The sequence below is a fragment of the Eschrichtius robustus genome, chromosome 2 (genome assembly GCF_028021215.1).
Source record: "Eschrichtius robustus isolate mEscRob2 chromosome 2, mEscRob2.pri, whole genome shotgun sequence".
In the NCBI taxonomy this organism is placed as follows: Eukaryota; Metazoa; Chordata; class Mammalia; order Artiodactyla; family Eschrichtiidae; genus Eschrichtius; species Eschrichtius robustus.
In genome coordinates this window covers 166489890-166513441 of record NC_090825.1, presented here as the reverse complement: position 1 = coordinate 166513441, position 23552 = coordinate 166489890, and the positions used below count along the sequence as shown (strand labels likewise).

The 23552-nt window shown below is 63.5% G+C and overlaps 2 protein-coding genes across 8 annotated transcripts; one reads left to right on the top strand and one right to left on the bottom strand.

Moving 5' to 3' along the window:
* Positions 1-1890: 1890 nt before the first annotated feature.
* On the top strand, positions 1891-18147 carry SSBP4 (single stranded DNA binding protein 4). 7 transcript variants are annotated; one of them, XM_068536720.1, is made up of 17 exons: positions 1891-2240; positions 10266-10338; positions 10703-10764; positions 10851-10935; positions 14357-14446; positions 15181-15240; positions 15326-15395; positions 15557-15624; positions 15709-15776; positions 16108-16153; positions 16249-16284; positions 16385-16439; positions 16523-16593; positions 16672-16750; positions 17127-17155; positions 17302-17409; positions 17781-18147. In XM_068536720.1, exons 1-17 carry the CDS (start codon positions 2182-2184, stop codon positions 17808-17810), a joined length of 1089 nt encoding a protein of 362 aa, XP_068392821.1. In that variant the 5' UTR covers positions 1891-2181; the 3' UTR covers positions 17811-18147. The 7 variants fall into 7 exon arrangements, with proteins under 7 accessions (XP_068392821.1, XP_068392822.1, XP_068392820.1 ...); XM_068536721.1 differs by having other exon boundaries at positions 10877-10935; positions 15557-15776; XM_068536719.1 differs by having other exon boundaries at positions 15557-15776.
* A 234-nt stretch (positions 18148-18381) lies between these two features.
* On the bottom strand, positions 18382-21660 carry ISYNA1 (inositol-3-phosphate synthase 1). The gene is made up of 11 exons (XM_068534724.1): positions 21577-21660; positions 21342-21470; positions 21030-21191; positions 20530-20662; positions 20244-20437; positions 19896-20045; positions 19598-19813; positions 19323-19487; positions 19109-19222; positions 18816-19033; positions 18382-18690 (listed from the first exon to the last, which is right to left on the bottom strand). The coding sequence occupies exons 2-11, from the start codon at positions 21459-21461 to the stop codon at positions 18489-18491; spliced, it is 1674 nt and encodes a 557-aa protein (XP_068390825.1). The 5' UTR covers positions 21462-21470; positions 21577-21660; the 3' UTR covers positions 18382-18488.
* Between the last annotated feature and the right edge of the window lie 1892 nt (positions 21661-23552).

The following is a 23552-nucleotide window of genomic DNA, read 5'->3' as shown; positions in this document are numbered from 1 at the left end:
GATGAGGGTGTCCTTGACGCCCACGTTCACCGGTGGCCCCCGGGGCATTGCGCAGTCCCCATCTCGACGTCCGACTGAAGCTGGCCTGCCGCGGCCCCATTAGTGCGCAGCGCGGGCCCCTCCTCCGCGCCGGCCCGGGGCCCGGGAGGTCCGCGGGAGAGGAAGTTGGGGGAGGGGACGACCGGCTGGACAGGAAGTGGGAAGGGTTGGCGTGTCCCCCCCTCCCCCCGGCCGTGGCCCCTCGGGATGGAGGCGGGGCTGGGGCCGGCCTGGCCCTTCCCTTCCTCTTCGCCTGTCTGGAACCGCAGCGGTTCAAGACTTCCCGCCCGGCAGAAGACCTGGGGGTGGGGGGCCGTTGGGGGACTTCTAAGAGGGAGGCATAATGGGGGGTCGGCCGGCAGCGGGAGGGGCACTCCGATCAACACACAACACACGACACAGGAAATGTGAGCGCACAACCCACACAACACACGTCCCAGGGGGCCAGCAATCCACCCATTCGGGGAGGCACACACACTAGTGCACAAAACCTGACGCGGCGTCACTCGGCCCCGCACGGCCGCCGCGGACACATAACCACCGTCGCAGAGCCAGGGACAGTTGCCCAGACAGCGACTGGGTGCCTGCCAACCCCCCACGCACAACGACGCACACGTGCACTCACACAGGAACCGCGTGTTTACACACACACTTGTGATCGTAAAAAGAATAAAAAAAAACCTATGGCAAACACAGAAGCATCTAGACCTAGAGTCACAACTGGACGGCCTCCCGCCACGTAGCCCACGCACGTCCGGCGCACACTGCCCACAGGTACCCTGACACACAGGTCTCCACCCCCACCCCAGACACCTCGGCCCTGCGGGTGTCCTTGCCTCAGTGTCGGCCTCCACCTCCTCTGCACACCTCCTGGGGGGAGAAGAAGGGCCCCAGGAGGGAGAATGGGGTGCGCACTGCCTGCACCCCTGACTCCTGCAAAGGTGCTATTAAAGTTGGAATATTCACAGCTGGCAGCACAGGCTGAGAGGCGGAGCCAGCGGGAATGACCCAGTCAGTCAAGTCACCCAGCACCTACAACTGACACGGAAGTGTGACTGTGGGGCAGTGCAGGGTAGCTCCCAGGGTGTGGCTTGGGTACCCCAGGAGCTTCTTGTCTGTGTGGTGTCTTTGTGTTGCATGTATCTGTGTTGTGTGACTGTGTGTTGCGTGTGACTGAGCCATCTGTGGTTCGGTGAGACCCTAGGTCCCTGTGTGGAGCCCTCGGGAGGCTGCGACGATGTGCCCCAGGGTGGCAGCAAGTAGCTGCGTGGGCTCTTTCCACAGCTGTTGGAAGCTGTGGCATAGCGGTGCCGATGCGTGTCTCTGTGCGGCTGTGTGCGTATGTGAGCGTCGAGTGTGTTTCAATGTTCTGTAACAGCCACTATTTGAGCTGTGTATACCTGCGTGTATGACAGTATATCCCTGGGCAGACTGTGTGTGTGGCGGTTCCCACCCGTGCTGGGCGTGGGTAGCTCTGCGGGGCGATACACCCAGTATAACTGCCTGTAGCTTTACGGGGCTATCAGTAGTTGTTCCAGTAGCTATGCAGACTTATGTGTGCAGAGTTCTGTGTCGGAGAGTGTAGCCGCAACTAAGTGTGTGGCTGTGTTCTTGGGTGTACAATTTGGGTGTATCTGGAAAGTGTGTGTGTAGCCGTGATCAGCTGTGTGCCCCCGGATGGCTGTCCCCAGTTGCACCGAGTATGTGTGTGCCCGCGCCCCCTCCCCCCGCGGCGGGCACTGCGCGTGCGCGCCCGGCCCACGGTCCCGGCGGCGGGACCCACCCGCGCTCACGCCATCGCCCCTTTAAGAGCGGCGCCCGCGGGCGACGGGGGGGCGACGGGGAGGCGGCGGGCGGGGGCGCGCGCGGCGGGAGGAGGGGGCGCGCGCTTCCCGGAACAGCCCGCGCTGAGGGAAGAGAGGAAGAAAATAAAACCCGCGGCTGGAGCCAAAGCTGGAGCTGCCGCCGCCGCCGTCTCGGCCGTCTGGAGCTCCCCCGCGCGGACGATGCCCGCGATGCCCGCGCGGGGCTCGGGGCGGTGAGGCCCGGGGCGCGGGGTAGCTATGGCGACCGGGAGCGCGGCCCGCGGCGCCGCCTGACAGGTGTGGGGCCCCGGCGGCGGCGGCGGCGGCACGGAGCAGCATGTACGCCAAGGGGGGCAAGGGCTCGGCCGTGCCCTCCGACAGCCAGGCACGAGAGAAGTGAGTCGGTGGTCCGGGACTGTGGGAGACGGGGGCGGGGCTCGGTGGCCGCGCCGCTTCCGTGGCCCTAACGCCGGCGGGCACCGCGTGGGGCACGTGGGTGAGGGGCAGGAGCGAGATTTGAGGGGCGCGCGAGACCAGAGGGGCTGGAGGGTCGCGAGCTACGGGGTAGCTCGCTAGACCCTAGGGGCGTGAGGGGCTTAAGGGGTCGCGAGATTTGAGGGGACGCGCGAGATTCGAGAGGTCGTGAGAGTAGAAGGGCCCCCGGAGACCCGAGGGGGGCGAGATTGCGGGGGCGCACGAGATTCGAGCGGGACTAGAGGGTCGCGAGACCTTCCCGACGGTTGAGCCTTGGGTGTGGGAGGTTGTGAACGCGTGTGCGCGCGGAGTCGCCATTCGTGCCGCTTCCCCCATCCTCTGGGGAAGTTTCCCGGACAGGCAAGACTGGCCGCTCTGGGCGCCTCCCCTCTCCCCCCTCCCCCGCTCCTTACTGAAAGCTTGAGAGACGCGAGAAGTACTTGAGGGGCGCCGGCCCCACCCCTGAAAGGCCACCTGTCCAGCCGGGCCTGGGGCAGCTGGGTGGGGCCCTTGGGGAAGCCGCAGGCTCACAGTCCTGGGGCCCCCACTTGTTCTGGGCATGGCGCTGGGTCGTGGGTAGCAGATGGTCTCAGGCTGGTAGAGGGACAGGTTCCTAACTCCCAGACTCTTCAGTGAGGGGCGGGGGGCGCTCAGAGCTTCTTGGGGTGGGGAGGCAGCTGAGCTCTTGCGCTTGCCTCCTGGCCCTGCCACTTACCTGCCCTGTGGCTTTGGGTGAGGGAGCACTCCGTCTTAGGCTTACTTTCCTATACTGAGAAATGCAGACATAATAACAGTGCCATTTCTTAGGTTTGGGGAGCGTTTGAAAGGTGCTAGGACGTGTGACTGTCTCACAGCAAGGGCACCCAGCAGTTTGCGATATTGTTAAAGTGCCAGGGAAAAGAGAAGGCTTCTGATGTCTGATGGCTAATGGCTGATTTGCAGGATCCTAGAAGTCAAGCCACCTAGGGCGGGAAACCAGCTGCTGGAGCAGTTAGGAGGCTGGGTTACTGGGGAGAGGTCCCATGATGACTCTCTTTGAGGGCCAGAGCAAGAGTGAGGACTTGAACGTCTGGGCAGTGAAAAGGAGCCCTGACTATGGGCTCTCTCCTGTCTTTTCTGCCTGGACTGACATTGGGACACCACCTCTCCCCCCAACCCAAGGATGAGTGTCAATTCTCTACCCAGCCTCGGGGTCATTTTGGAGAAGAGATTCTTCTGGCCACAAGATGCTAGACAGATGACTGCCCTTCCAGACCTCTCTTGTCTATCTGCACAGTTATGAGGTTGGGGTCCATTTCCAAGCACCATTAAGCAGGAAGACTTTTTGAAACTGGCACCTGGCTCCTGCCCAGGTTGGAAGCAGGGGTTGTGTAGCCACCCCACTCCTGGGGATCTTGGCACATCTCCAGCCATCCTTGTACCCCGGCTTCTGGGCTCAGGGGGCTACCACTCCCCCAGTGGGAATCGTTCACTTGTTAAGACATGTGCTGGGCTGGGTCTTGGGGTGTAGTGGTTGGGAAGCCAGGCCCTGGCCCTGAAGAAGCCCACATCCTAGCTAGGAGGCAAGTGAGTTACTCAGCAAGCCGATGGAAGGATCTGGAGCTATGCTCTGAAAAAAGCAAAATGGGAAAGTGGGCGGTAGTGAAGTGGGAGGAGGTGTGTCAGGTGTGCAGAGACCTGGAGGAAGAGCCAATGGCTGAGGGCACAGCAAGTGCAAAGGCCCTAGGGCGAGGCCAGGCCAAAGAGCTGGGGCTGGTGCCCAGGGCGGGGATGTGCTGTGGGGGCCAGAGAGGCTTGTGTTCGAAAGTACAATCCAGCTCCTTTGTGGAGTGGGGCTTATTGGGGGTCGGGTGAAGGTAGAGGGCCAGGAGACCTGGGGGAGGCAGGCACAGTTATCTGGGAGAGAGCTAATGGTGGCAGCTTAGGGGGTGGCCATGGAGATAAGAGAAGGGAGGAAATAGGTTTGAGCTGGGGTGGTGGTGTTTGGAGTTGCGTTTCAATCCCACTAGACAGTCCAGGAGAGATTTTGATTCTTTGAACCCGGCCTCGGCTCCTGGCTAGGGGTGGAAGAGGGGGTTATCTGACTTATTGGCCAGAGCCATCCTGCGCTCATCCATTTCTTGTCGAGAGGGTCCTGTAGCAGCGTTGGCTTGGAGACGAGGTTCTGCCGCTAAAGAAAGTTTGGAAAACACCAGATGGTGGCATCCACTTCACTGACGGGGATGCCAGGCCCTGGAGAGGAAGGACCCTGCTGAAGACTCAGGTTCTGGGGCACAGGAGAGCTCTCAGACGCTTGGGGCTGATACACTAGAGAGGCGGGCTAGTTGCTCTGAGCCTCAGTTTCCCCTCTGAAACGCGGACAGCCGGCCTTGCAGGATTCTCACGAGGACTGGGGGAGAGGCTGCAGATAGAGCACCCCTCACAGGCAGCCACCGATCATGCCACTTCCTGTCTCTGGGCCTTGGTTTCCTCCTCCGTGAAATGGGGTGAAGGGGGTTCCACTGCTCGACTCTCCAGGACTGTTTTTTCCTCCCTAATCTCACTCTCCTGACTCCTCCTGCCCTTCCTCTTTTTCCTTCTTGGGCCCCTGTCCTGAGCCCCCTCTGGCTCCCCATCTCAGCACTAGGTCTGGGCTAGCCTGTCCCAGAAATGGACTTAGCGCCTGCTGGGTACACAGATGGTGGGTCCCTCCTCTTGGGGGCTCACAGCAAACCGTGGTGACTGCTGGGTCCAGGGAATACAGGGAAGGGATGGCAGGGTGGGCGAGAAGGAGGCTGGGGTCTGAGTGGGCTGCCTGCAGGAAGACACAGCCTCTCCTTGTGTAAATGATGAACACTCCAACCTACAGGGAGACCCCGAGATCACTTCCCACCCAGAACTAACTAGCGCCTGCATTCGGTCACTGGTTGCAGGTCTCTTTAAATAAGATGAAGGTGACAGGGACAGTTGAAGGCCCCTGTGTCCCCTTTGCATCCCTTCCCCCTTCCAGCCCCAGAGGCTGTGCTGTCCTAAGTTGAGGGGAGAGATCTAAATGTTTGCATCGTGTGTGTATATCCTTGAACACTTTAAGTGCTGCCACGTGGGTTTTGAATAGTTCCGTAAGTGATGGTCACTGTCAGTGTCACTGGGCGTCTTGTGTTTTTCTCCCAGGATTAGTTTTGTTTTTGTTTTTTTTTAAGATTTATTTAGTACTTATTTATTTTTTTTATTTTTGGCTGCGTCGGGTCTTAGTTGTGGCACACGGGATCTTCGTTGAGGCATGCGGATTTTTTCGTTGCGGCACGCGGGCTTCTCTTTAGTTGTGGCAGCGGGTTTTCTCTCTGTAGTTGTGGCATGTGGGCTCCAGGGCGTGTGGGCTCTGTAGGTTGCAGCACGCGGGCTCTCTCGTTGAGGTGCGTGAGCTCAGTAGTTGTGGCACGCGTGCCTAGTTGCCCAGCAGCATGTGGGATCTTAGTTCCCTGACCAGGGACGGAACCCGCGTCCCCTGCATTGGAAGGCATATTCTCTATCACTGGACCACCAGGAAAGTCCCCAGGGTTAGTTCTGATATGGACACATGGCCTCAGGTAGTTTGTTCATTATCCCAGCAGGCAAGGGACTCACCATGTGTCTGTCCCATCCCTAGCTGGGCTTCCAGGTGCCCGTGCCTGTGGGCATCCTTGTTGGAGGGGCGTGCATGGGTAAGAGATTCTTGAGAAAGGAGCCCCCGAACTGAGTCCTGGAGGCTGAGCAGAGCCAGTGGACACAGGGGAGCTTTCTGGGAAGGTCTTGAGGCAGTATCTGGGGGGCAAATGCCGGGATGGAATTTGTTAGTGGGGGCTGCTGGGTAGGAGAAAGGCTGCAAGGGGCAAATGTGGAGGCTTCCAGGAGGCCGGTGAGGAGGGTGGCCACCACCCTGGCTCTTAAGAGCTGAAGGCCTGGCCATGAGGGTGGCAGAGGGGAGGGAGGGAATGTGTGGGCAGGAGAGTCCCTTAGGGGCATCGGTGGGACCTTGTGATGGATTAGATGGGGGTGAGGGGGTGACACAAGGCCTTGAGTAGAGAGGGCTTCTCCCAGCCCCCAGCAGCATGTGCCTCCAGGGGCTTTAAGGGGGAGGGGGAGCCGGGCAGGGAGCACCTCTTAATTCTTGGTTATTATGGTAATTCTTGATGATGAAGGTAGTACTGCTGCGTTTTAGTCCAGGAGGCTCCAGTACCCCATTCTGTCACCACTTCCCTGTGCAGCTGCAGCTTCTCCCCATGAGCACTCCAGGTCCGGGCACCCTGTATCCTCCAGGTCACCGTTCCTTCTGGAGGGAGGGCCCCCGGTGCACCCCACACTCCCTCCCATCTCCTGCCATCTTGCAGCGGGAGCCCCTCTGATGGATGCGCTCTTCATTCTGCAGGTCATTTGCTGACCAGGGCTGGGGTGGGACCAGGATTTGGATCCAGAGCCCAGGCCCTTTCCCACAACCCAGCTCAGGGCCTAGACAGTGACCTGCAAGCCAGAAGCCCTCCCTGAGTGGCGGGCCCTGGAGGTCCCGAAACAACCTGACCAGATGTCCAGGCTTCAAAAGTTTTCACTGAAAACAAACAAAGAAAGCTGCTCACAGTTCTCTGAGACTTGATCTTGATAAAAATTAAAGTACCAGCATATAAGAGAAATCAAGCAAAACTGAAAACCTTCTCTGGCTTCTCTTTGCTCTTGGGATAAAACCCCAAATCCTTAACTTCAGAATAGTAAGTAAGTGCTGACCTTCATAAGTGCCTACTGGACATTCCGGGAGCGAGGGGGTTCAGGGTTGGTTTGTTCATTCATTGGGGTGGCTGGGGGCCCAGGATGCCCAGCGCTGTGTAAGCTCAGTAGTGAGACGAAGTCCCCGCCCTCCCAAAGCTACATCCAGTGGGGGCTGCAGGCAGTAAGCAGAGGGCCTTGTGTCAAATGGAGATAAATATGATGGGGGGCAAGTGGAGAATGGAGCAGGGCTGCCGTTAGAAGTGATAGGGAAGCCTCTGCCCTGTGACTTTGGAGCCATGAGGGTCTCTAGCAGAAGTGTCTCAGGCAGGGAAATGGCTTGTGCAAAGGCCCTGGGGTGGAGAGGTAGAGAGTGGCCAATGTGTGTGGGAGGCACTGGAGGGTCTGAGTGAGGAGTGCTGGTGGGGAGGGGAGGAAGCAGCCCCTGGAGGGGCCCTGTTGAAATCCAGGTAAGTGATAGTGGTGGCTTGGACCAAGTGTGTGCTGAGGAAGGAAGGGAGAAGGCTCAGAATCAGGAGAGAGAGTGCTTTTTCCTTAAGTTTTTCCCCTAAATTCAATAAATGTAGTGATCTCTGGGGGACAGCTAGGTGGATCTTCACACTTGCGCCGCACCTATGTGAGTCAAGACCACCCAGGTCAGGGAACAGGAGGGGAAGGAGAGGAAGAAGATGGGGTGGGGCTGGGCCTTTAAGATGTCAAGTGGACGGCAGACCCTGGGTTTTGGGGGAGGCCAGGTTGGAGCAACCCTGTGGGCAGCTGCACCACGTCAGTCATCAACATCAAAGCAGGAGGGGAGGCCACCCAGGGAGAAGAGAGGAGAGCTGGGGCAGGGCGGGAGGAGGGAGGAGAGCGGGCAGTGGTGGGCTCCGGGACCTGCATCCTGGGTCCGATGCCACCCCTGGACAGTGGAGGGTGAGAGGTGATGGAGAGGGACCCGATGGGCTGGCAGCATAGAGCCCTTGGTGGCCTTAGTGGGAGCCAACATGTTCTTCAGGAGGCTCCCTTCTGGGCAGCCTACCTGGATCCCCCCACTCCGTCTTGCTCCCTGTCTCTGGGCACCTCATTCCCTGCACTGTTCCCCAAGGTGGCCGGGGGCCAGCTGGATCTCTTCAAACCTCTCTATTTGCCTGGAGGGTCGGTTGGTGAGCAGGCTGGGGCTGCTCAGGTCTCCTCCGGCCCCATTGACTTTTCATGTTCATTTCTTCACTGATGGACTCGGGCCTGGTAGATGCAGGCCACTCGTGAAGGCTCAGGAAGCCTCTAGAAAGGGAGGGGGATCCCAGGAGTGAGTTGGACAGGTGAGCCTGGAGGCTGGGGGGTGAGGAAGACCACTGGGCTGGGGAAGGGTGGATGCTGGATACTGCCGGGGTGCGATGTTGGAACCTGGGGGCGTCCGGGCTGGAGGCGCTGCTGAGAGGGGTGTGATGACGAGGCAGGAACCTTGGCCAGTCTTGGGGGAGACCCATGCTCAGAACTATGTGAGCCCCACAAATCCTACCCCTCTGTGCCCTGTTTCTGTTTCTCCGGTGGCTGTCACAGCTCGCGTGGTGTAATGTGAGCTGTGGACATACCTTGCCCTGGTTCAGCTGCCCACCTGGACTCCCTAATGTCCCCCCTTGTACTTCTGTAGCACACACTACCTTCCACCCCACCAGATGACTTAACCTCCTCCTCTATATTTTTGCTCCTCCGTCTCTCCCTGTGAGCAGGTAGCCTCCAGGGAGGCAGGGGTCTGTTGTGTTCACTGCTCAAGGAGGTGAATGTTTGTTGAATGAATGACTGAAAGGACGGATGGATAGATGAAGGAAGGAAGAGGGTCCAGGGCAAGGGCAGAAGCCTTGGGGTGGGGCCTGGGACAGAAGGACTAGAACTGCCTTGGTGAGGTCTGAGCTGGAGCTGGGGGCGGGGGTGCTCTGCAGAGGGGGCTGGGATGTGAGGATTGAGCAGCCTGGCTGGGAAGGGCGAGAGAAAGCAAGAGCATGAGTCAAAGCAAGGTTATTTCAGGATGGGGCCGTCAGCCAGGGGAGGGAGGCCAGCTGAGCGGGGAGGCATCTGGAAGGGCCTACAGCTTTCACCGGAGCAGCCTCAGGCCGGCTCCTGGGGAGCCCCCGGTCTTAGATCCAGACTCCCCTCGGTCCACCTGGGGCCTGGCTGGGGAGTAGGAAGACCCTGGAGGTGCCCGGAGGGGCCGGTACTGGTAGAGTGGGGGCTGGGGAATGGGTGACCCTAGCGGGTGGGGAATTGTCCCTCTGCTGGCAGGTGTGGAAGACAGATTGGGGGATGGTGGAGGCCAAGGATGGAAAGGCCTGGAAGGCAATGTGGATGGTCCGGCCTCCCTGTGTGGGCCCACAGATGGTGTTGCTGGTTGGAGCGTGGCCTGTGCTCTTGGGGTGGGCAGTGGCCGAGTTGGTGTGTCCAGGGGTACTGGGCACTGTGGGCATTTGGACAGGGTCGTGCCGTGGCAGCTGAGTGGCACTGCTGGCCCTACCTCCCATTTCCCCAGACTCCCCCTTGGGGGGCTGGTATGGATATGTCATAGCCACCACTGGTGGATGGGAACTGATCCTGAGGAAAAGGATGGGGTCTAGGGAAACCTGGAGGAGGAAGACCTCGGGTCAGAGAGCCCCTTTTCTTCCTTGGCAGGCGAGGCTGGGAGTGAGTTAGGCGCTGGGCCCTGGCCATATGGCCTAGGGTGCCTGCTGGGAGACCCCACCCAGAGCACAATCTAGAGTGAAGCCCAGGAGCCCTTTCTCCAAGGAGAGGAACTCCCTGGGGCCAAGGCTGCTATAAGGTCTCAGCATTGGCAGGCTGGGGCCAGGACTTGGTCCATCAGGGGGTGTTGAACTGAGCAGAATTTGGCCTGGAGGGTGGGGGCTGGGGACTGCTAGGAGTGCTGCCTAGAGGAGGGGCCTGCAGGCTGTGTGTTGATGGATGTGTAGGAGTTGGCCAGGCTGAGCAACTGGTGAGGAGGCCATCTCTTCTGAGGGGTGGGGGAGGTGGGGCAAGGGGGGGACCAGCAGAGGGAAGTGAGTGAGGCTGGCAGTAGGTGGTAGGTACAATGAGGGGCTCACTGTGGGCCCCTGCCCTTCTCCACCTTCCCACCAGAGGGCAGGTGCCTCGCCTTAAAGCCCCTCCCAGGGACCCTCGGGGCGGAGCTTTGGGTCTGGCCCGGGCCTCCTGAGAGCCTGAGCCGGCCCCCACCCCTCCCTGCAGGTTGGCGCTGTACGTGTATGAGTACCTGCTGCACGTTGGTGCCCAGAAGTCAGCCCAGACCTTTCTGTCCGAGGTAAGCTGGCCTGGCCAGGCAGGGCCCCCACAGCCAGCCCCTTCCCTGGCACCCACACCCTGGGGTCCCCCCTTTTTTATCAGGTCTCCGTGGTGGGGTGGGGTTGTGCCCTGGGAACTGAGGGCTGCGGAGCGGCGGGGCTGGCATCCTGGTGTCTGTCCATCCATCTGAGGATCGGCCTTCCGCTCCTCTGTCCCTCTCCTCACCAAGCTGTCCCCCTCCTGGCTCCCTTGCTCTGATCTGCTGGTTTCCTGCCCGGGTGTTTCCTGGGCCCCAGGGTTAGGTTGGGGCTGCCTCTTGGGAGGGGAAGGGGTCAGACAGGACCAGGCCGTTCGCCCTCACCTTCCTTCCCTCTCCCCCGCAGATCCGATGGGAGAAGAACATTACGCTGGGGGAGCCCCCGGGCTTCCTGCATTCCTGGTGGTGGTGCGCGCAAGGCTGGTGTGGGTGGGACATGGGGGGGGCTGGGGGGGGTGCGTGGGGAAACCATCGTCCCCCCCTGCCGCCCACAGCGTGTTCTGGGACTTGTACTGTGCAGCGCCCGACCGCAGAGAGGCGTGCGAGCACTCGAGTGAAGCCAAGGCCTTCCAGGACTACGTGAGTCCCCGCCCCGGGGGCTGGGACCAGGGCTCACGGGTGTGGGCAGGGGCCTGTGGTCTTGGGGGGCTGCACGGCCCGAAGCTGGCTCAGGTGGGCTAGTGGGCCAGGCTGTGGGGTTTGACCTGAGATCATGGCTTCTGTGGGGTCCCTCTGCCCCCCACTGCACCCAACTCCTGAAGGTCCCCATGAGCCCCATACCCTCCCGAGGCCAGCCCCTCCTTTGCTCCCCCTCACGTGAACCCCATGTGGAACCAGGTAGACAGAACCACAGCTCCTGCCTGCCTGGCTGCCCAGCTCCGTGTATGCGGGGCGGGACGGGGCAGCCACCACTGCTTGTCCCCTCCCACCCCAGCCTTTCCAAGCCTTCTGGGGTGGGGGCCCAGGCAGGGGTGCTGGGGGAAGGCTAACTGCCCGTGCACCCTGGAGCAGGAGAGGCCGAGCACTTGGCAGATCTCCCAACCTTGCTCTGCGACTGGGGCTGCTGACTTCACGTCTTTGGCCTCAGTTTCGTACAAGTTGAGTGGGAGTCAGAGGACTGTCCCGAGAGGAGGGTGGGTAACATGAGGGGGCGGGAGGCACCTTGTTGTCTTGGGGAGATGGCAGTCCCCTGCCTTTAACTTCTTCACCCTGGCCCGTGGGGATTGGCCACCTGGCCCCTGAGAGAGGTTCCCCCTGCCCTCCCCCCTCCCTCGCAACCACTCTTCCTGCAGCGGGCGCCTTCACATCCTGAGCCCTCTGCTCTGCTGTGCCCCTCAGGGCCTGGCTGTTCCCCGCCCTCTGCGGTTAGTCTGGGTCCCACACCACGCACCGCCTCGCAACAGAGAGGCCCCCCTGTGGAGGCGTGCAGGCCTCTGCAGGGCCAGGGTGCAGCCCGAGAAGGCTGGGGTTCACCATGTCCCTGAAGACGCCCCATGCACGCTGTATGCGCATTTATGGGAGCCGAGGTCGCTGCTGTTCACCCCCATCAGGTCCCACTATTCATGTTGTGGTCCCGCCAGAACTGGGGTAACAGAAGTGTGTGGAGCTGTGTGCGTGCGTGACTCCGCGTGGGCCCGTCTCTCTCCCCAGTGTAGCCCCCAGCTCCTCCCTTTGCCTCTCCCGGGCCCCTAGAGCTGTTTCCCCTCCCGGGCTGCGCAGCCCTCCCCTCTCCGCGCCTGGCTTCGTCCCCGCCCCCGAGCCTGGCGCCTCCGGGGAGGGGAGAGGGGAGGGGAGAGCACGGTCTCCCAGCGAAATGAGCGCGCTTCCTGGGGCGCGCTGCTGGTTACCATGGCAGCGGGGCGCGTCAGGGGAAGGGGGTGGCGCCCCGTCCCTGGGGTGACAGGGTCCCTGTGTCAGCAGACTGAAGCCAGCTACACGTTCTGCCCCACCTCCGCACTTACTGGGGGTGGGGTGAAGGGGCGTCCTGCCGCCTCTCCCTCGCAGTCGGGGCTCCCTCCTCCCGCCCTCCGCCCTCCGCCCTCTGAGGGGGCTCAGTCAGAGCCTCCCGGCTGGGGGCCAACCTCAGCGTCTCCAGGAAACGCAAGCGCGCCCAGCCTGTTGTTATGGCAACGCAGGCCAGGCTGGCGCCTCCGGGGGTGGTTGATTGACTTGGGGGGTCCAGCTCAGGTCACCCGACCGGGAGGGTGGGCCCTACCCCCCCACCCCCCTGAACCTGGATTAACCCTTCAAGGCCTAGAGTTGGGGAGCCCCATCTTCTCCCCGCCCCCACACCTCACGGTCTGGAGCAGCAGCCACCCGCACCACCACCCTCCCCAACCAGGAAATGCTCTGGCGCCTGCTGCGGCTCGGAAGGGGGGCTGCCCTCCTGCCCTCTGTAAGAGTTGGGGAGGAGTGGACAGACCCAGGGCTCAGAGCTGTTTCCCTCCAGCCACTGAGGCCGGCGCCAGCGAGAGTAGCTGCTCTAAGCCATCGTGTTGTGTTTGTGGGAGAGGGTGAGGTGGAGGGCAGGGGTGACCCAGCATTTTGGAGAGAGGCTGAGAGCTTCGTCCCCCCCACCCCCACCCCCGGGGTCGCTTGGGTTTTCAAAGATTTGTGCTGGGCCCTGGGAGTGCTCCCACTGGTACCCTCCCAGCTTGGGCCTGGGTAGAAATCCATTAGAGGCTGACCTTTGAGAAGGAGCAAGAAGGGGGCAGCTGTCAGTCCCCAAAGGGAAGGGTGTGACTCCAGGGGCCCTGCTCCGACCCAGACAAGGGGCCCCTTTCCCCACTGCTGTAGGGCAGGATGCGCTGTGTGACCATGGGCTAAGTGCTTAACTCTTCGGAACCCAAGTGGCTGCAGTTCCACAAATTCCTGAGTGCCCCTGTGTGCTGGCTTGTGCCAGCTGCAGGGACAGCAGTGACCCAGACAGACCAGCCTCTTCCTTTTGGGGCCTGGAGGCGGAGGGGGAAGGGCAGATGATGCAGAGACAGGAGTCGAGGGGCCTTAAGAGAAGTGCTCTACTCAGTGCCTGCAGTGTCTTCCCCCTTCCCTATCCTTTTGATGTGTCTCCTCTGCCCTAAAGACTAGGCCTCTATCTCCCCCTTTCCCCCTGCTCTGTGGGCCCCAAAGGCAGACAAGCCTGGGACTTGGAACCGACCAGAGGAAGTGGCCTGTCAGCCTGTCCCCCTGCCAACTCTGGGCCTGCCACCAGCATCTCCACCCTTGGCAGACATGGGAACTCCCCTCTCAGGCACCCGGTCTTCTCCCCTTCTCCATCTGAAGAGAGGTTGGGGGCTTGGAGACCCCACTGCAGAGTTCTGCTCTTCCTTCCCCTCCTTCCTGGAGGAGGAGGAGGGGGAGTGGTCTGTACAGTAGCTCCAGGGAGGAGCCCTCTGGGAGGGAGGTTCATCTTGAAACTGTCTATTGATTTTTTTTGTCTGTTGATTTGAGGTGTCTTGGGGGCCCAGCTAAGCTGCCTTCCCAGGCAGGAGGAATCAGGGCTGGTTGGCTTGGGCTGGGAGTGGGGGACTGTGCCCCCACCCATCTGAAGTTAGATTCAGACCAAAAAGTAAGCCTGTGCTAGAAGGATGCGGCACACACTGGAGTCCTGGGTGGATGGCATTTTCAGACCCTCGGAATCCTCAGGGTGGGGACATTGGGAGCTGAGGTCCCTGATCACCTGGGCTGTGGGCTCAGCCAGGCTGGGCCCTGATCACCTCCAGGGTCACGGGTTCAGCAAGGAGGCAGAGCCCTTGCCGAGGGCCACCCAGCACATCTGGTTGCTAAGCCAGGGTGGGGACAGGGGCCGCAGCTCTTCCCTCACCTAGAGCCGCCTCCTCCCCTCCCCCCACGCCCCCCCCCCCCTGCAAATCCTCCCGTTCCTGAGTAGTTGGATGGCTTGGGTTCCTTGTTCCGTGGGGCCAGCTGCTTGAGGAGAGAAGGAAACACTTGGACAGGAAGTGACCTGACTTGGCTCTTGCCATCTCCCCCACCCCTGCAGAGCGCTGCAGCGGCCCCCAGCCCGGTGATGGGGAGCATGGCTCCCAATGATGCAATGGCATCAGGCCCCATGGCACCCGGCTTCTTCCAGGTATAGCCAGGGCTGGGGCTCCCTGTCTCCTGACCCTGGGTGGGCTTGTGTGGGAGGGTGACAGGCAGGGGCAATGAGGGGGTGGGTATGCCCCTGCGGGCCTCGGTAGTGCCGGTGAGGGAGGGGCCATCTGGCCTGGGTCCCCCGCTGCGGGAGGGGGCGGGGTCTCTGCACTAGGCCTGCGCCTGTGTGTGTCGGGGCGCCTGGGGCCGCACAGCTTGGCTCGCTGAACCACAGGTCCTGCCCATGACCTTCCCCTTAGGGTCCACGCCACCCCCGCCACATCCCGCAGATGGGGCTAGTTGGCCCACTCTCCTGCCTCCACGGTGTTCCCTCCCCTCCTCTCCCTGGCCAGGCTCAGCAGAGCCACAGGAAACCGTGGAACTTCGGGTGACCTCGCTCCTCCCAACCCACCTGGTTCTGTCCTCCTAGGGCCCCCCCGGCTCCCAGCCTCCCCCCACAACCCCAACGCCCCCATGATGGGGCCTCAGGTTCCGGTAAGGACCTGTGGTGCCCCGCCCCCTCGAGCACGCACACCCCTCCCCCGGGCCCTTGGGCCCGTCCTACTGCGCTCCCACGCCCCCCACGCCCCCGGCGCGGCTGGCTGAGGTCTGCCGGCTGGTCTTGGAGGAGGGGGAGTATCCAGGCTGGGGGCCCGGGTGCGGCAGGAAGCGGGTAGCTTTGGGGGCTGAGTAGGTGGGGGGAGGTGCTGATCCCCGGCCCACCTCTTCCAGCCCTTCATGTCACCGCGGTTCCCAGGGGGCCCCCGGCCCACCCTGCGGATGCCGAGTCAGGTGAGAGAGGGATGAGGGGAGGGGGGGCAGGAATTGGGCCGGGGTGGGGGCACCCACACTCAGTGCTGCCACTCCCCCTCCGCAGCCTCCCGTGGGCCTACCCGGCTCCCAGCCCCTCCTCCCTGGCGCCATGGACCCCTCCCCACGTGCTCAGGGTGAGTAGGGAAGCTCCCGCTGCTGTCCCCCGCCCCCCCCGTCAGGATCCCAGAGCCAGTTCCCCGCCGCCCACCGTGCAGGAACACCCCCAACCCCCAGCACAGCGCCTGTCCACACCGGGGAACGGCCGCGGCTTGAGCCCTATTCCTTCTGCCCCCAGGGCATTCGAGCATGGGCCCGATGCAGAGGGTGACGCCTCCACGGGGCATGACCAGCGTTGGGCCCCAGGTAAGGCCTGGGCCCAGGCGACAGGGGGGCTTCAGGGGCTGTCCTCTCTCGGCTTGCCCTCTCACGGCCCCTTTACCTTCACAGAGCTATGGAAGTGGCATGCGGCCCCCACCCAACTCTCTTGCTGGCCCGGGTTTGCCCACCATGAACATGTAAGGCCCTCAGGAACCCCCGGGAGTGTGCCCATGCGGGCCACCACCCAGCTTCATGGGCTGGGTATGCTGGGGCAGACCCCGAAGCCGCACAACAGCCCCGATACTGTTTTTATGCCACTGCTGGGTGGGGAAACTAAGGCTCAAAGACCAGTGAGTGATGGATGGGGTTGGGATTTGAAGGCTGGCCTGGCATCTGTGCTTGGTTACTTCTCGGCCAACGTCTGCTGCTCTGAGGGCACGTGGGGCAGGCTGGGGGTGTCAGGGAGTGTGTGCTGGGGGGCTGTGTCCCGCCTGGCTTAGACCCAGGGTCCACCACTGTCTGTTCTAGGGGACCCGGAGTGCGTGGCCCATGGGCCAGCCCCAGTGGCAACTCGGTGAGTGTCGGGACGGCGTGCGGGGGTGGGGGGGGGATTAGGAGTGTGCGAGTTGGTAGAGTGGGCGGACTGCTCACAGCTGCCCATCTCCCCAGATCCCCTACTCCTCCTCCTCCCCTGGCAGCTACACGGTGAGTGATGCCGAAGCTGGGACACCCGACCTGGGGGCAGGGGTTGTGGGGCGGCAGTTGGAGGGCTTTTCTCACCTTCTGTGTCTCCCTCTGTGTGCAGGGACCCCCAGGAGGAGGTGGGCCCCCTGGAACACCCATCATGCCCAGCCCTGGAGGTACTACAGCCTGGGCGGGGCATAGGGAGGGGTGTGTTTGGGTGAGGCCCTCTCACACCCCACCCCCTCACGTGCTGCTTCAGACTCCACCAACTCCAGTGAGAACATGTACACCATCATGAACCCCATCGGGCCAGGCGCCGGCAGGACTAATGTGAGCTGGGGCTTGCGGGGGTCGGGGTGGGGGCGGAGAGGTGGTGGCCCGAGGCCCAAGCTGCTCCTCTGCCTGCAGTTCCCGCTTGGCCCTGGTCCGGAGGCCCCCATGGCCGCCATGAGTGCGATGGAACCTCACCATGTAAACGGATCCCTGGGTGAGTGGGCGGAGTCCCGGGGCACACCCACACACACGCCTCCGCCCCGCTGCTTCGCGAGCCTCGTGCGCCCCCTGGCGGCCCCCTTCAGTCTCTCCGCCTCTGTGCTCGGCCGGCGTTGGGGGCGCGCCCCGAGCTTCTCTGGGCTCAGTGACTGGGGCTGCGCTGCGGGGAGGGTCCAGTAACTAAACCGGCCGCCGGCACTGACCCACCACCCCCGATCTGGGCCCTCCGCCCGGGACCCCCGGCGGTGCCCCAGTGGGCTGGGCCGAGGGAGGGGGCGCGGCCGCCAGGGAAGTTCGGGAAGGGGTCGGTGGAGCCGGCTTGGCGGCGCAGGCGCGTCTGAGCCGCGTCACCGCCGTCTGTCGGTCCACAGGCTCGGGCGATCTGGACGGGTTGCCGAAGGTGAGGGGGCCGCGCTCCTGCGGGGGGCGGGGGGCGGGGCTGCGGGGTCGGCCCGCGTGGAGAGGCCTAGTCCTGGTTGGGCCGCGCGGCGGTCGGGGCCTGGCCCGCGGGGCGGGGTGTTCCGCTCTGACCGCGGCCGCCCCCAGAGCTCCCCCGGCGCCGTGGCCGGCCTGAGCAACACCCCGGGCACCCCGCGGGACGACGGCGAGATGGCGGCCGCCGGGACCTTCCTGCACCCGTTCCCGAGCGAAAGCGTAAGCGACTGCGTCGACTCCCCCCCCGCGGCGGCGTCGGGCCGGAGGGGCCTGGCGGGCAGACCCCGGCGGGGCGGCCGGGGGGCCAGAGCAAGACCGTGACCGCGGCGGGCCAGGTGGGGGGGCGGCCGCGGCATCCTTCCCTTCCTCCCGCCTTCCCCCTCCCCAGGCCCGCCCTATCGCCCCGCCCCGCCCACATCCCACCCCAACCCTGGGACCCGAGGCCCTGGGCGGCCTCCTCACGCATCGCCACCTGGTCCCTTTCCATCCCACGTCCACACTGCCCTGTCCCCCCTTCCCCTCGGGGGCGGGTCCCAGCCTAGGCCGGAACTGAGCCGGCCCCCGCGCGCCACCCCCTCGTCTTTCCGCAGTACTCCCCCGGGATGACCATGAGCGTGTGATGGGGCCGCAGCCCCTTGCCCACTGCCGACCTCGGCTTCTGCCCAGCGCCCCTGCCCGGGGCCAAGGTCCAGGGGCTCGGGTGGTCTGCAGGGTGAGGGTCTGAGGTCACACCGCGGGCAACTGGACTCCCGGTCAAGGCTTGGATGGCTGGGGAGCCCCGCGCAAAGGACTCATTCATTTTATAAAAAAACACAAGGACCTCAGAGACGTTCTTTCCTGTATGGGCCCTTCCCGCCATTTCTGTTTTGTCCAGGGGGCTCCTTGGGGGACTTCCTTTCCCCTGGAGAGCAGGGGTGGGCCCCATCAATAAACATAACTCGATTTTGGTTTTTGGCATCTGGTCTTGGGTTTCTTCACTTTGGCTTACAGCCACAGCCTGCTTAGCCTAACCTTCAAGAGTTGCGGTTAGGCAGAGCCCCCCCTCCCCCCGGGGGTTCTGGAAAGCCCCTGAGAGTTGGGACAGCAGAGTTTGGAAGGGTAGGTAGAAGTCCACCTGGTGGAAAAGGGAGATGTGGCTGGTATTGGGGGCCGTTAGGGTTAGGTCGCAGGCACCAAGAATCCACAGGTGTGGCTCATAGTGGCACTGGCTTTATTGTCTGTCTTAAGGGGGCCTGGAAGGGTCGGGTGCTGAGGAGCAATGGGGGCAGGAGTTACAGGGGAGCTGTATGGCCATGGCCTTAGGTGGTGGGCATCTGGGGTGCCTCAGCCTGTGAGTGCCCATAGGCGTCACCAGTACAGCCATTGGGGGCAGTTGGCGCTGATCCTTTCTTGCAAGGCACGGGGCAGGCGGTGGCCACATGCCCAACTTGCTTGAGGCCAGGGCGCTCCATCTTGTGTTCCAGAAGCATGTGGTTCTGCGGCGGGAGCCCCACGCAGGCCCTGGGAGATGGTCACGGCTCAGCGGGGCCAGACCCCGAGACTGCCCTGCAGTCCCTAGGCCCTGTGCACAGCCCCGCCAGTGGACATCTGGGCCGTAGGTGGGGATCCCCAAGGTCGGGGCACACCTGAGGATATTCTCGATGCAGCTGCGCTGGCGGAAGAGCGCGTTGACCACTGGGCTGCCCGGTGGCGCAAGCGGCGCCTTGAAGAGGAAGCCAAGCAGCGACAGCACCGGGTGGAAGCTCTGCGGCTCCGGGTCGATGTCGGTGCAGAAGCTCACACGCTGGCACAGTTCAGTCAGCAGGGCCAGATCCAGCATGATGGGCGCGGCCAGGAGCGAGTCCTGCGGGGCCAGCGGGTCAGGAGGTGGGCCGGGCTGGTGGGCAGCCCCACACTCCTGCCCCCTCGTGCCCCGCACCTCGCATGTGTTGTGCAGCACCAGCGTGTTGGTACCGCCCAGCATCAGCTCCGATGTGTACTCATCCAGGGCACGCTTGCTGTCGCCCACGTATGGCACGTACTTGATGACCACCTGGGGGGCGGCACGAGGTCACACGGGTCCCTGCCCTTCTCTGTGGGGAGCACCGCCCCACCCCACCCACCGCCCCTTGCCGCGCCTGCGCCCCACGCACGCAGTGGTCGGGCTCTTCGCCCGGCGAGTAGAGCACTGGGTTGCTGTGCACCATGTCGTCCACCACGCTGCTCTTGGACACCTCCTTGGAGCGGAACTGTGGCGGCGCCGACAGGTTCTGCCCGTCGTTGTTGCCCAGGTGGTTGTAGCTCACGATGGACATGGTCTGCGGGGGCAAGGAGACCCGCGGCAGCTGCAGGCCCCGCAGCACACAAGCCCACACCTCAGGGTCCACGCCCCCCATACTGAGCTGAGCAGCCCCCCAGGCCCACACACCTTGAGGCCAGAGCCGATAAGGAAGTCCACGAGCACGGACTTGACCTTGGTCTGCCCCGACTTGAAGTCGTCTCCACCCACAAAGACACGGCGCTGCCATGCAAGCTCGAGGGCACCAGGCACCAGCGTGTTCTGTGGGGACCCATTGAGAAAGGCGCAGCCCTCCAAGATGCTGGCCACGGCAAAGAGGGTGGAGGGCGACACTTCCAGGCCCAGCTGCGGGCAGAGGCGAGCAGTCAGCACAGAAGAGTCCTTGGGGGCTGGCCCTGAGCCTACTCCACCCCTTGGGCACGCCCACCTGGATGGTGCGCAGCAAGTTCTCAGCGGTGTCATTGACGCCCGGGACCACTTCGCAGAAGCGCTCCGTGTTCGCTGTCCACAGCACGATGACTTTGTCCAGCCCGGCGCTGGACCGGAAGTCGCGGATGTCCCTACGGATCTGCTCCAGCTGGGCGGGGGGGGATGGAGGGGGGGGGAGGTTGTACAGGCTCCCCCGACCTCTGGAGGCCTGGGCCACTCAGTTCCCCAAGTGCAAAGTGGGATCTGGACCCTCGGGATGGGAGCATGGGGACAAAAGAGGGGTAACAGGTGGTGGGGAGGGAGGACAAGTGGCAGGGGGGGTAACGGACGCGGGGAGGGGCTGCACCTGCTGCGCGCGCGTGCCCGGGATTACGTTGTCGGCGCGCGCGCTCTGGTTAGCTGCGATGAACTCGGGGATGTAGACGGAGGGCCGCGGGCGCAGGGCCTCCATGTGCGGCCACAGTTGCTCCTGCAGCCCCCAATCCAGTACCTGTGCGCGCCGCATCGCCTCTGCCAGGTTCAGCGACGATATGTCCCAGCCTGGGGGGGACCCTCAAGCTCGGCCCGGCCCCAATCCTGGGCCCCTCTAGGCCCCGCCTCCCACCCCACCCCCGACCCAGGGCCCCGCCCACCGTCGAACACGAGGTCGTCGGGTGCCACCATGGGCAGCAGCGAGCTGAAGGACACGAACACCTCCTGGCCCTCGGCGTCCAGACCCAGGCTAACAGTGCCCGCCTGCGTCAGCGAGCCGTAGTAGTTGGCCTCCTAGGTTGGGGGGGTGGGCAGACGGGGCTGAGTGAAGGGTGGGCGTGGCGTGGGCCACGAGCTGGCCAGGACCCCTCTCGGCACCCTCAAGCCCCGCCCTACTTTTGGGCACCTCCCCTTGTCGCTCCAAGCCTGGGCGGAAGCCACTCCGCTCCGGAGGTCCCACCCCGAAGCCCTCCCACACCTTAGGCTCCGCCCCCGCAAGACCCCTGAGGAGTTCCCTCCCCCCCGCGGAAGCCCCTCCCCGGAGTCCGCCCGCAGCCAGAAACCCCGCCCACTGCGGGCCCACTCCTCCGTAGAGCCCCTCCCCCTCCGCATGGATTCCTGCGAAGCCTTCTCTCCGACCGAGCCTCGCCCGAACCCCCACCTTGCGGCCGGTGCGCGTGGGCCAGGACAGGCGCAGTCGGTTGGCCAGCACGGCAGCGGTCAGCGTGGAGCCGTTGTTCCCGCCCCAACCGACGAGCATGACCCCGAGCCGGGGCACCTGCCGGGCGGTCCGGAAGGTGAAGCGCGTGGACGTGGGGTGCACCTGAGGGCGGGCAGCTCGGTGAGCCGCGGGGCCGCAGGCCTCTCCCGCCTCACTGCAGGGCGGGAGTCGCAGACGTTGGGCAATTCCCGCTCCCTCCCGGCTCCCTGGTTCCCCCAGCCCCATGGCCCGCCCAGTCGGTCCCTCGCTTACCTTGAGGACGCCGCCCTCGCGGCTGACGCACGTCGTCCGGTACTCGTAGTGCGCCTCGATGGCCTCGGGGCTGTAGACCACGTCGGGGCTCTCGACCACGAACTCGGTTGCGGCCTCCATCGCGACGAGCTGGGGGCGCGGGGTTGGCAGGAGGTCAGAGGGGACCCGAGAACCGGCCGGGCCAAGCCGACTTCGGTCCCCGGGGAGCCTGCACCCCTCCTGGGGCGGCACTCACCGGCGCGGAGTCGGCTGGCACAGCGGGGGACAGCTAGGGCTCCGGGCGCGCGAACTCCAGAGAAAAGAGCCGCGGCCCCACCCCCGCCCCGCCCCTCGCTCCGCCCGCGCAGGGGAGGAGGGGCGCTCGCGGGGTGGGGGGGGAGGGCGCGCACCGGCCGTGGGGCTCGGGTTCGAGGCCCTTCTGCCCGGAGCTTCCGCGGCTATCTGGTCTCCGGCCGTGCAATCACGTGGGCCGCAGCCCCTCCCCGCCCCCCCGCCCCGGCCCTAGCTTGGCGCGTGGGATTCACTTAGGGCCCGCGGCCGCTTATCCCCATTTTACAAAAGAGGACTTTAAGGCTGCAAGTGAGCGCCAGGCCCCAACCACAAGGCAGGCAGGAGGGGGAGCTAGGCTAGGAAGCTCATTCTTTGCGTCGGGGGGACCGGCGGGGGGCGTCTCTGGAGAAACTGAGGCACGGGACACTGAGGCAGAAGACCAAGTCAGGATTCGGATTTCAAAGCGAGACGCTCCTCCAGTCCAGGCTGCCTCCTCCTCCCACTTCCTGAGCAGCAGCACCCACCAGGCACTCCACCCCCACAGGGCTCGCATGGAGCGGGGGTGGCTGCGAGTCCTCGAGTCCTCGGTGTCCTCACCTATGGCAGGAGGGCTTGATAGGGCCGGGCTGGAGTGGGGGCAGGGGGAGAGACTGTTCCGTGGGGAAGGGAGGGAAGGGGATGGGCAGGGCAGAGGCGGCCAGCTGGGAGGAGCTAGGCCTGCACAGCACTGAGCCCCTCTAAGCGCCCAGTGATAAAGGAGCGTGGGAACTCGGCAGGCGGGCGGGGGCGGCTCCCCCAGGAACTTTCCAAAACAAGCGGCCTCCTCCGGCTGGAAAGTTTCCACCACTGGAGCTGGCCCAAAAGGTGGATCGTTGGGAACGTTTGCAGGAAACGGTCAGAGCCTGGCCTTGGGGAGTGGGGGCTCTAAGACTCTGGTCCAGGCTTTGCCGTCAAGGGGACCCAGTGTAGGGGATTCAGAAGTGGACTTGGGGCACTCCCAGCCAGAGGGACCTATGAGGCAGGGGTGGGCAGGGCAGACTGCTTGGAGGAGGTGGCTGCTGGAAGGGGTCTTGAGATACTCAGACATCTCCTATCAACGATTTGAAGAGCAGCTGCCCAGGCAAAAACCTGGGGGACTGGTTTCAGGGGCAGATGAAAAGGGGCTGGGTGTGAGGGAGAGGGAGGCAGTTTGGGGACCAGGGCAGACCCTCAGGGCTGGGGACAGGGAATTCCTTACAATAAATATTTGGGTTTTGTCCCCGGTTCCTGGCTGGAGATTGAGTTCAGTCACCAATGGCCAAGGGCTTCCCTGGTGGTCCAGTGGTTAGGACTCCGCCCTTCCACTGCAGGGGACGAGGGTTAGATCCCTGGTCGCGGAACTAAGATCCCACATGCTGCGCGGTGCGGCCAAAAATTAGAAGAAAAAAAAAAAAATCACCGACGGCCAGCGATTTACTCAATCATGCCTATGTAATGGAACCTCTGTTAAAAAAACCCCTAAAACAACAGGATTCGGGGGAACACATGGAGGTGCTGGGAGGGTGGCACACCTGGAGAAGTCATGGCAGCCCTGTACCATTCCCCACACCCTGCTCTTGGCTTCTCCTCCATTCGGCTGTTGAAGTGTTTTCCTCAGCACTGTGAGCCATTCTAGCAACTCACCAAACCTCTGAGGGGGCGGGAGGGAACCCCTGATTTATAGCGGGTTGGTCAGAAGTCTGGGTGGCCAGGGACTTGTGGCAGGTGTCTGAAGTGGGGGCCTGAGCCCCTTCACCTGTGGCGTCTGATGCCAGACCTGGTAATGGAACTGTTGGACCTCCAGTTGGTGTCGGAGAATCTGCGAGGCTGCGCCTTCAGGCCGTGTGTGACAGGAATGGGTACAGAAATGTCCCCAAAGACCCAGCCCTGGGAAACCCCAGCACTCACAGGACAACCTGTGGG